The sequence below is a fragment of the Moschus berezovskii genome, chromosome 10, assembly GCF_049115385.1.
Source record: "Moschus berezovskii isolate FMDL1 chromosome 10, NW_MosBer_1.0, whole genome shotgun sequence".
Classification (NCBI taxonomy): Eukaryota; Metazoa; Chordata; class Mammalia; order Artiodactyla; family Moschidae; genus Moschus; species Moschus berezovskii.
This window is the reverse complement of record NC_142469.1, coordinates 46,540,503-46,552,898: the sequence shown is the minus strand read 5'-3', so window position 1 is coordinate 46,552,898 and position 12,396 is coordinate 46,540,503. Positions and strand designations below refer to the sequence as shown.

General features: G+C 41.1%; 1 protein-coding gene across 1 annotated transcript in view; it reads left to right on the top strand.

Annotated features, from left to right (window-relative positions):
- The window catches only part of LOC129561121 (uncharacterized), a 183,306-nt gene that overhangs the window by 22,247 nt on the left and 148,663 nt on the right, over window positions 1–12,396 (top strand). Inside the window, 2 exon segments of the mRNA XM_055433524.2 lie at window positions 6,095–6,247; window positions 8,003–8,104. Of these exon segments, the coding sequence (XP_055289499.2) occupies window positions 6,095–6,247; window positions 8,003–8,104 (255 nt within the window).

Here is a 12,396-nt window from a genome sequence, read left to right as displayed (position 1 = left end):
TGTTATTCTACTGTTTGTTCCCCCAGAGCATTTCTGATCTCATCTATTGCATTATTCATTGTATATTGACTCTTTTATATTTCTTCTAAATCCTTATTAAAACTTTCTCGCATCTTCTCAATCCTTTTCTCCAAGTTATTTATCTGTAACTCCATTTTGCTTTCCAGATTTTGAATCATTTTCACTATTAAAATTCAAAATTCTTTATCAGGTAGATTCCCTATATCTTCCTCTTTTGTTTGTGTTGGTGGGCATTTATCCTGTTCCTTTACTTGCTGGGTATTTCTCTGCCTCTTCATCTTGCTTATACTGCTGTGCTTGGCGTGGCCTTTCCGTCTTCTGACAGTTTGTGGAGTTTTCTTAATTATGTAGTTTCCTCTGTGTGTGGGGTTGGACGGGTGGCTTGACAAGGTTCCCTGATTAGGGAAGCTTGTGTCAGTGTTCTGGTGGGTGGAGCTGGATTTCTTCTCTCTATTCAGTCGTGCTGTGGGGAGGGAGGGACGCTGCTAGCAAATGTCCCTGGTGTCTGTGGGGAGTGTGCGCAGTGTCTCGGCTACACTGGGATTGCCCCTGTTCCCGGTGTGTGTGCTTTCCCTGTTTATGCTGCTCAGGCTCTAGGTTGCTCTGTCAGGAGCTGTCCGCGGCTGGCGCTGGGTTGCATGCGCTTCCCAGGTCTGAGCGGCTCAGGTTCAGGTCCTCGGGTACTCCACAAAGGCTCAGACTTGGCTGGGCCTGCATTTTGTGCCTTCCCCGGTCCGAGCAGCTCAGGTGACCAGGCGTTTGGCTAGTGCGGTTGCTGCGACTTATCGCCTCCCCGGTCCCTACTGCTTGGTTTTCTGGGTGTATAACCGGCACGCCTTCTTAGGCGGATATCAACCGGCCTGCACCCAATAAGTCTCTGTTTGCAACAAAGCCTGCCTGCTGCTTGGTATTGGAGGCCTCTCTGGGGCCGGGGTTGCCCTCTTCTGGCTCTGGCTGCCCTCCCTGCCTGTGTCGGCGGGGGATGGGGGATGGGCTGCCTGCAGCTGGCTCGCTCTGCTCAGTCCTTTGTTCTGTGAGCTGGGCTGGCGGAGTCTTAGGTTGGGGCTTTTCACCTTTTTGCAGGCTTTTCGCCTTTCTGCGGGGTCACAATCCTACAGTCTGCTTCGCTATCTCCCATTAGCACCCTCAGCTTGCCCTCGGGGTGTTCAGGCCCGGTCCTGTCTCTAAGCGCTGCCGCCCGCGCCTACCTGCCCAGCCCCCGCTTGCTAGTAGGGGGTGCGGGTGTCTGCGCTGCTTCTCCGCTGAGAGTTTCCTCTGGGCACTTAGTCTGCAGGTTTTAATTATTTATTTCTTTTTTCTACCGGTTATGTGGCCCTCTGAGTTTCCAAGGCTCGCCACAGACTCGCCCGTGACTGTTTCCAGGTGTTTGGAAACTTCTCTCTTTTTTTTTTTAAAAGCTTCCCAGGACGGAGCTCTGTCCCTCTGTCTTTTGTCTCTCTTTTTATCTTTTATACTCCTTCCTACCTCCTTTCAAAGACAGTGGGCTGCTTTTCTGGGTGCCTGATGTCCTCTGCCGGCATTCAGAAGTTGTTTTGTGGGATTTACTCAGCGTTCAATTTGCTGAATTTGTAGGGGAGAAAGTGGTCGCCCATCCTATTCCTCCGCCATCTTCTATCCCAGTCTCTGGCATTTTTTTAGTATGGAGTTGTCTAGTGTCTAAAGCCCTTTGATTCTCAGGAATTGTACCAATAGCTCTTCAGTGGCAAAATGCTTTATATTCAGTACTGTGTATATTGTGTAGTGATTTTTAAAGTCAAGCAGTCATAGTCTGCTATCTCATGGTGTTGCACCTCCTTGAATAAAAAAATCATATTATCAAAAGCCATATTAAAACTTGTTTCAAAGGGAAAAAAATAGGATTATACATCAGTTCAGTTCAGTTCAGTCGCTCAGTCGTGTCCGACTCTCCGCGACCCCATGAATCACAGCACGCCAGGCCTCCCTGTCCATCACCAACTCCCGGAGTTCACTCAAACTCATGTCCACAGAGTCGGTGATGCCATCCAGCCATCTCATTCTCTGTCGTCCCCTTCTCCTCCTGCCCCCAACCTTTCCCAGCATCAGAGTCTTTTCCAGTGAGTCAACTCGTCGCATGAGGTGGCCAAAGTATTGCAGTTTCAGCTTTAGCATCAGTCCCTCCAATGAACATCCAGGATTGATCTCCTTTAGAATGGACTGGTTGGATCTCCTTGCAGTATAAGGGACTCTCAAGAGTCTTCTCCAACACCACAGTTCAAAAGCATCGATTCTTCGGCCATCAGCCTTCTTCACAGTCCAACTCTCACATCCATACATGACCATGGGAAAAACCATTGCCTTGACTAGACGGACCTTGGTTGGCAAAGTAATGTCTCTGCTTTTTAATATACTATCAAGGTTGGTCATAACTTTCCTTCCAAGGAGCAAGCGTCTTTTAATTTCATGGCTGCAATCAGCATCCGCAGTGATTTTGGAGCCCCAAAAAATAAAGTCTGACACTGTTTCCACTGTTTTTCCATATATTTCCCATGAAGGGATGGGACCAGATGCCATGATCTTCGTTTTCTGAATGTTGAGCTTCAAGCCAACCTTTTCACTCTCCTCTTTCACTTTCATCAATAGGCTTTTGAGTTCCTCTTCACTTTCTGCCATAAGGGTAGTGTCATCTGCATATCTGAGGTTATGATATTTCTCCCAGCAATCTTGATTCCAGCTTGTGCTTCTTCCAGCCCAGCGTTCCTCATGATGTACTCTGCATATAAGTTAAATAAGCAGGGTGACAATATACAACCTTGATGTACACCTTTTCCTATTTGGAACCAGTCTGTTGTTCCATGTCCAGTTCTAACTGTTGCTTCCTGACCTGCATACAGGTTTCTCAAGAGGCAGGTCAGGTGGTCTGGGATTCCCATCTCTTTCAGAATGTTCCACAGTTTATTGTGATCCACACAGTCAAAGGCTTTGGCATAGTCAATGAAGCAGAAATAGATGTTTTTCTGGAACTCTCTTGCTTTCTCCATGATCCAGCGGATGTTGGCAATTTGATCTCTGGTGCCTCTGCCTTTTCTAAAACCTGCTTGAACATCTGGAAGTTCATGGTTTACATACTGCTGAAGCCTGGCTTGGAGAATTTTGAGCATGACTTTACTAGCGTGTGAGATGAGTACAATTGTGCGGTAGTTTGAGCATTCTTTGGCATTGCCTTTCTTTGGGATTGGAATGAAGACTGACCTCTTCCAGTCCTGTGGCCATTGCTGAGTTTTCCAAATCTGCTGGCATATTGAGTGCAGCACTTTCACAGCATCATCTTTCAAGACTTGAAATAGCTCAACTGGAATTCCATCACTTCCACTAGCTTTGTTCGTAGTGATGCTTTCTAAGGCCCACTTGACTTCACATTCCAAGATGTCTGGCTCTAGGTCAGTGATCACGTTATCGTGACTATCTTGGTCGTGAAGATCTTTTTTCTTTATACAGTTCTTCTGTGTATTCCTGCCACCTCTTCTTAATATCTTCTGCTTCTGTTAGGAGAAAAGGAAAGATATAAGCATCTGAATGCAGAGTTCCAAAGAATAGCAAGGAGAGATAAGAAAGACTTCCTCAGTGATCAATGCAAAGAAATAGAGAAAAACAACAGAATAGGAAAAACAAGAGACCTCTTCAAGAAAATTAGAGATTCCAAGGCAACATTTCATGCAAATATGGGCTCGATAAAGGATTATACATAAAGAACCTCAAATTTACAATAATAAACTTTTTAGCCAGAGTTTCAACAAAAAGATATTTTTCTACATCTGGGTGTGTAATATATGTAAATATATGTATTTGCTGCTGCTGCTAAGTCACTTCAGTCGTGTCTGACTCTGTGCGACCCCATAGATGGCAGCCAACCAGGCTCCCCCGTCCCTGGGATTCTCTAGGCAGGAACACTGGAGTGGGTTGCCATTTCCTTCTCCAATGTGTGAAAGTGAAAAGTGAAAGTGAACTTGCTCAGTCGTGTCCGACCCTTAGAGACCCCATGGACTGCAGCCTACCAGGCTCCTCCATCCATGGGATTTTCCAGGCAAGAGTGTATGTATTTGCTAGGTAAAAATAATAAGTTGATTAATCCAAAAAGGCAAAGATCAAATCTGTATGTTTTTGAACACCCTTTGTGTAAGAAGGAGCTACTTACTTACTGTATCACCATTTACTTTGACCTTGAAGTTTCACATCCATTTGTATTTATTTCAGCATTATTTTACTGGGATTATTTCTATTATTATGTAACATGGACTCTTTAAGCTTACTGGAACCAGTGGTATCAGATATCCTCTGGGTTTTTTGCAGGTGGTGATGTTTAGCTTTTGTGTTTTTTTTTTTTCTTTTTTATTTTTTGTGTGTCTTTCTTTTCATATCAGTAGCAGCACTGTCTTCAGTAGGGAGTGCTTCTATGGGAGGATCCTCACCCTCTTTCATTATCAGCAAGTATTATGATAGACCCAAACCAGAATCAGAACAAGACATGTTAAAAAGAGTCCAAATGAATAAAGATAGGTTATGGCACAGTAGACTATCATCAGTGATAACAAAAGAACTTGAGGCTGCAGAATTCTCCCACAGAGCAGCCTTCTCCCCAAAGAACAGCTTGTCTTCACATAGAGAGAGTTTCCACTTTTGATTTTCTTGTAAAAGTATTATGTGCAGTGCTAATTATACTCCCAGGATAATCACATTACAACACATTTTTTTGTGTGTAGGACGAATTTCTATAAACAGGAAGAGTGTTTATTTTGGTTTTCCAAATTCCTAGAGCAGGGTCAGCAAACTACAGCCTGCAGCCCACCTCCTAGTGTTTGTTAAAGTTAAGTGTTATTGGAATACAGCCATGCCCTTTCATTTATGTACTGTCTGTGGCTGCTTTCACACTGTAACTGCAGCACTGAGTAGTTGTAACAGAAACCATGTGGTTTGCAAAGTCTAAAATATTTACCATCTGGCCCTTTAAGATAAAGTTTGCCGCTCTAGCTTAGACTGGCACCATCTCATTGAACTTTGTGCACTGATGGGTATGATCTGTGTCTGTCTGATGTGGTAACCACTAGTCACATGTGACTGTGAAACATTGGGTAGTGTAAATGAGGAACTAAATTTTAAATTTTATCTAATGTTTATACATTTAAATGTTAAATAGCCACATACGGCTAGGAGCAATGGTATTGGATAGCACAGCCTGGAAAGTACCAGCATTAACTGGAAGAATCTTTAGCTCTGTGTCTCACTGAACTTACTCATTTGGAAACTTTTTTTCAGGCCCTAGTGTGTGTCAGGTTCTCTCTCTTTCTCTGTAATTAAATATATGTAAGATTTACCATTTTAACCATTTCTAAGTGTACAGCTAATTGGTGGTAAGAGCATTCACATTGTTTTGCAACCATCACCATGGGGTAGATTCTTGAGATTCCCTCCACAAGCTCTCCTTGCACTGAGGAAGTCGTGACGCAGGTGGCCAGAGCACTGATGAAGGTACTTGCGCAGGCTCGGGAGGCCTGGGTCTGCCCCAGAAGGGAGGTCGCAGTGTCTGCATCTTAGCAGTAGGCAGTTATATCACAGAAAGCACTGGCAGCCTCAGTCTGGAACTGAGATGTGAGGGGTGTGACTGATGTACCGTAAGGAGTTTTAACAGGTCCCAGCATCTGGACTCTTCTCTCTAGCAATATCCTGGTCAGGCTTCTGGGAGCAGGATTTATCTAACCCTTTTCTCATTTATCAGGCGGCCAGGAAAAGGGAATGTATTCCCAAAGAAAGATAGTCCATTTAAAAATATATATAAATAAATATATTACATTATTTCCAATCTTTGGAGCAGGTATTCAGAACAAGTAACACACACATGATTATAGTAATAGGCTGACTGAATACTTGTGCCCCTCAGGTATTTACATGTAAGTCCTATTACTGTCACAGAATCATGTTGCATAAAATAGTTTGACTCCAAGACTCTTTAAGAGGCAGTCAGTACCTGTTCATGAAATTGCCTCCATCCTGAGACTGTTTTTCCCCCCTGGGCTTCTCTTTTCTCCATCCTGTTTAGGTTTCCCAAAAATTTCAAAGCATCTTCATGGAGCAACAGAGAATGCAAACGTTTCCAGACTATAATGCTGGGATAGCTAAAGTGGAAAATTTGGATTTGGCAGGACCTGGTAGGGCCTTAAAAAAGAGAGCCAACTGGACTTCCTTTATAAAGGTAAGGAGCCCCGCGGTGACAGTCACTTGTGAATGATGTCAGCCATGTCACAGAGTATCCTCCAAGGAGGCCAGACAACCTGGCAGCATCAGGTCTGTCAGATGCCTATTATCCCTTCTCCTCAGTGCCCTCAGCAAACTGTGCCCTAGGAGCAAGGATAGGTGCCTGCCTGACTTAGAAGAGGTGGCTTAGAAAACCTGGCCTCGTGTACCACCTTCCTGCTTTGAGTCTGTTGAAATTAGCCAGGCTGATCTACCTTTTCTGGAATTTCTCACATATTCCTTTGCCCATCTCTATTAAGTCAGAACTCCTTTCTTGTTGTTAGTGACCTGGGCTACTTGGCAAGAATAAAGAACATTCAAAGCTGTACTTGAGTTGTGTAAATCTAGTTTTTTAGTCAAGAACTGTTTACTGACTGCATTCTGTGTGTCATACATGGCCCTTGGTGCTAGAGATACACAATTCACAATTTTTCAAAAGTGAGTAGATTAAATGAGTTGATTTGACTTAGTGGTAATTACAGTTGATTCTCATTGTTTGGAGGTGGTTATGTTCTGTAAAGTTGCCACAAACACTGAATTTACAAATCCTAAACCACTGCTCATAGGGGAAATAAAAGGTTAGGTTCATCAATTGATCAATACATAACTAGTTTTATATGTGTTTATATTTGAAGAAACTTTATTCAATATGTGTTGTTGATTCATTAATATCAAACTCATAGCCAATAGCACTATAACTCATACCTGAACAAAGCTTTTTGGACACTTGTCCTTCTACAAGATACATCACAGCCTTTCTGTACTTAGGAACACTGGACAGCTCTTCAGTCCCCTGTTGGAGGCCATTTAAAATAGTGAAATTACTAATGAAAAGCACAGAAAGTATAAGAACCTGGCACTAATTAGGCCATAAAAAGAACATTTGTTTATAGTACACACTCAAATAAGTAGTAAATAGGTGAATTGCACCTTGTCTGTCCTCAGCTGGGAATGTGGGTTTAGGTGACTTGAATTTTTCAACCATTCTGTGCATGTCCATGAATGTCCAGGAAAGTTCTGCATTGATTTGGGGATGACAAATAAGTTTCAGTGAGTAGGCAAATCCAAAAATACAAAATCCATGAATAATGAGGATCAACCGTGTCATGAAGGAAAGCTCTTATGTGATAAAGATGGATGGAAGGAAAGCAGAGAAATCATAGATTATTCCTAAATCTGGGGCTTGAGCAAATAGGTGGTTGGTGTAGGGAAAGCCGGACTTTCTGTTTCAGATTATTATACTTGCCATTCAAGTATAAATATCAAGGAGATAGTTGGATATAACAGGCTGGAGCTTAGAGCTAGATCTAAATTTGAAAGTTATGAGTATATTGAAGTATTTACAGCCATAGGACTAATTTTTGAAATACAGCTTGTTAATATGAAAGGTGAAGTTTTACACATGGAGCCACAAGGAGATTTTTGTGGACAAACTTCTCTTGCCCCATAACATTAGTGCAGTGCCCAACACTGATGGATTTAGGGTCCCTAGATGGAGCTACTGCATCTCAGGCCAGGTGCCAGCAGGAACTGCTGTTGCTCTCTCCCTCCACAGATCTGAGAATCCACATAGACCCTTGCCAAGACTTCACATGCTCTGGAAAACTACCACTGAGGCCAGATCCCATTTCAGAAAGTCCTTGATTCTCTTTATTTGCAACTTTTATTGAGAACCATTCTGTTACATTTAAGTTTGTATGTGTTTGTCCACTAGATTAAGCCAAAACATGATCCTTGGCAAAAGAAGCTTTTGACCAAACTAAAAGAACAGAGAAGAATAGATGTATTAATGCAACTCCAAGCAAAGTTTTTGAAGGTAAAAAAGTAGCCATGTTTCCTTGTAGATAAAATTCTGTTCTCAGAAAATTGAATTCTTTCCACTTTTTAAAAATGTTAGCCATGGATTCACTATGAAGGCTTTATTTGGAATTGTCTAATTGAATCTAATTGCCAGATTTTATATCTTGTTCACTTTCATTAGTGACAGTTGTCAGAAGACTTGGCTTTAACACTAAGTTTCTGTATGATATTGCTCTAGTCACATAACCACTTTCAGTTTGCGTTTCCTCATTTGTGAAACCAAACTAGTGGACTAAACATTGAACTATCTTACTTTTACATATGGTAAAAAAAAATATACACACATAGCATAAAATGTATCATCTTACCCATTTTTAAGTGTATGATTCATCAGTGTTCAGTATATTCACAGTGTTGTGAAGTAGATCTCTAGAACTTTTTCATCTTGCAAAAATGAAACTCTCTGCCTACTAAACAACTCCCTATTTCCTCTTCCTCCCAAGCAACCACCATTCTACTTTCTGTTTCTGAATCAGACTACTCTTACATACTTCGTATAAATAGGATATACAGTATTTGTCCTTTTGTGCTGGCTTCGTTTCAGTTACTAGAAGGTCCTCAAGTTCATCCATGTTGTAGCATGTGACCAGATTTCCCTCCTTCTTGTTTTTCATGAACACTTATATCGGCTTTATTCACAATAGGCTTCCCTGTCCATCACCAACTCTGAAGCTTGCTCAAACTCATGTCCATCGAGTCGGTGATGCCATCCAACCATCTCATCCTCTGCTGTCCCCTTCTCCTCCTGCCTTCAATCTTTCCCAGCATCAGGTTTTTTCCAGTTTCTTTTGCATCCGGCGGCCAAAGTATTGGAGCTTCAGCATCAGTCCTTCCAATGAATATTCAGGACTGATTTCCTTTAGGATGAACTGGTTTGATTTCCTTGAAGTCCAAGGGACTCTCAAGAGTCTTCTCCAACTCCACAGTTCAAAAGCATTAATTCTTCGGCACTCAGCTTTCTTTATCATCAAACTCTTATATTCATACATGACTACTGGAAAAACCATAGCTTTGACTAGACGGACATTTGTCAGCAAAATAATGTCTCTGCTTTTTAATATGCTATCTAGGTTGGTCATAGCTTTTCTTCCAAGGAGCAAGCATCTTTGAATTTCATGGCTGTAGTCACCATCTGCAGTGATTTTGGAGCCCAAGAAAATGAAGTCTGTCTCTGTTTCCATTGTTTCCCCATCTATTTGCCATGCAGTTACCAGACCAGATGCCATGATCTTAGTTTTCTGAATGTTGAGTTTTAAGCCAATTTTTTAACTTTCCTCTTTCACTTTTATCAAGAGGCTCTTTAGTTCCTCTTCGCTTTCTGCCATAAGGGTGGTGTCATCTGCATATCTGAGGTTATTGATATTTCTCCCAGCAATGTTGATTCCAGCTTTTGCTTCATCCAGTCCAGCATTTTTCATGATGTACTCTGCATATAAATTAAATAAACAGGGTGACAATATGCAGTCTTGACATACTCCTTTCCCAATTTGGAACCAGTCTGTTGTTCCATGTCCAGTTCTTTTTTTTTTTTTGTGGTTTTATTTATTTTTTTAATTTATTTTTTTTTATTTTACAATATTATATTGGTTGGTTTTGCCCTACATTGACATGAATTCGCCCCAGGTGTACATGAGTTCCCCCTCCTGAACCCCCCTCTCACCTCCCTCCTCCCTTTATCCTCCCTCTGGGTCATCCCCGCACACCAGCCCCGAGTATCCTGTAACATGCATTGATCCTGAACTGCTGATTCGTTTCACATATGACAACATACATGTTTCAATGTCATTCTCTCAAATCATCCCACCCTCACCCTCTCCCACAAAGTCCCAAAAACTGTTCAATACAACTGTGTCTCTTTTGCTGTCTTGTATACAGGGTTATATTTCCATCTTTCTAAATTCCATATATATGTGTTAGTATACTGTATTGGTGTTTTTCTTTCTGGCTTACTTCACTCTGTATAATAGGCTCCAGTTTCATCCACCTCATTAGAACTGATTCAAATGCATTCTTTTTAATGGCTGAGTAATACTCCATTGTGTATATGTACCAAAGCTTTCTTATCCATTCGTCTGCAGACGGACATCTAGGTTGCTTCCATGTCCTGGCTATAATAAACAGTGCTGTGATGAACATTGGAGTACATGTGTCTCTTTCAATTCTGGTTTCCTCGGTGTGTATGCCCAGAAGTACGATTGCTCCATGTCCAGTTCTAACTGTTGCTTCTTGACCTGCATACAGATTTCTCAGGAGACAGGTCAGGTGGTATAGTATTCCCATCTCTTTAAGAATTTTCCACAATTTGTTGTGATCCACGCAGTCAAAGCTTTGGCATCGTCAGTAAAGCAGAAGTAGATGTTTTTCTGGAACTCTCTTGTTTTTTTGATGATCCAGTGGATGTTGGCAATTTGATCTCTGGTTCCTCTACCTTTTCTAAATCCAGCTTGAACATCTGGAAGTTCACGGTTCATGTACTATTGAAGCCTGGCTTAGAGAATTTTGAGTGTTACTTTCCTAGCATGTGAGATGAGTGCAATTGTGTGGTAGTTTGAACATTCTTTCCATTGCCTTTCTTTGGGATTGGAATGGAAACTGACCTTTTCCAGTCCTGTGGCCACTGCTGAGTTTTCCAAATTTGCTGGCATATTGGGTGCAGCACTTTACAGCATCATCTTTTAGGGTTTGAAATAGCTCATCTGGAATTCCATCACCTCCACTAGCTTTGTTCATAGTGATGCTTCCTAAGGCCCACTTGACTTTGCATTCCAGGATGTCTGGCTCTAGGTGAGTGATCACACCATCATGGTTATCTGGGTCATGAAGATCTTTTTTGTATCATTCTTCTGTGTATTCTTGACACCTTTTCTTAATATCTTCTGCTTCTGTTAGGAATCGAACTGGGGTCTCCTGCATTGCAGTTAATCTTTATTAACTGAGCCATCAGGGAAGCCCTGCAAACTCTTAAAATGACAGAATTATAGAAATGGAGAACAAATTCATGGATTCTAGGGGTTAATAAGAGAATGGTGGGGAAGGAGATGAAGTATAATTATAGATGGGTAATATGAAGGATCCTTATGATGAGTCTGTACTGTATCTTGACTGCCTCAATGCCAGTATCTAGGTTGTGATATTGTACTATCATTATGCAAGAAATTACATCAGCGAAAACGAAGTGAGGGTTACACGGCATCCTTTTATATTATTTTCTCCTTTTCTTTCCTCAAATTGTGGTAAAATTATACATAACCTGAAGTTTGCCATTTTAACCATTTTTAAGTGTACAGTTCAGTGGTATTAAGTTCATAAAGTTATACCACCATCACCAACATCCGTCTCCAGAACTCTGTTCATCTGGCAGACTGAAACTCTTTACCCATTAAATAGTAACTCCTCATTCCTCTCTCCCTCTAAATTCTAGTAACCACCATTCTGCTGTTTCTGTGAGTTTGACTGCTCCAGGCACCACATATTATGGAATCATATAGGATTTGTCTTTTTGTGACTGCTTATGTTACCCTCCATAATATCCTCAAGGTTCATTCATAGAATTTGTTAGAATTTCCTTCCTTTTTGAGGTTGAATATTTCTTTGTATGTATCCACTACATTTTTTCTGTTCATTTGTTGTTGAACATTTTGGTTGCTTTTACCTCATGGCTGTTATGAATAAGACTACTGTTAACATGGATATGAAAATAACTCTTCGAAACCCTGCTTTCAGTTCTTTTGCATATATACCCAGAAGTAGAATTTCTGGACCATAATATAATTCTATTTTTAACTCTTTTTGAGGAAGCGCCATAGTGTTCTTGCCTGGAGAATTCCAGGGAAGGGGGAGCCTGGTGGGCTTCTGTCTATGGGGTCACAGAGTTGGACACGACTGAAGTGACTTAGCAGCAGCAGCATAGTATTTTGCATAGCAGTTGCAGCATTTTACAACCTCATCAATAGTGCAAAAGGGTTCAGTTTCTCCATATCCTCATTAACACTTGTTATTTTCTTTCTTTTTTTAATATTAGTCATCTTAGTAGATATGAAGTGATGTTTCAATGTGTTTTTTTTTTCTTTTTGAATTTTTCTAATGATTAGTAATTTTGAGCACTTTTTCATATGCTTTTTGGCCATTTGTATATCCTATTTGAGGAAATTCCTTTTAAGTTCTTTTTCCTTGAAGTTCTTTGCCTATTTTTTATTGAGTTTTTTGATTTTTTTATGGTTGAGTTGTAGGAGTTTTCCTTATATATTC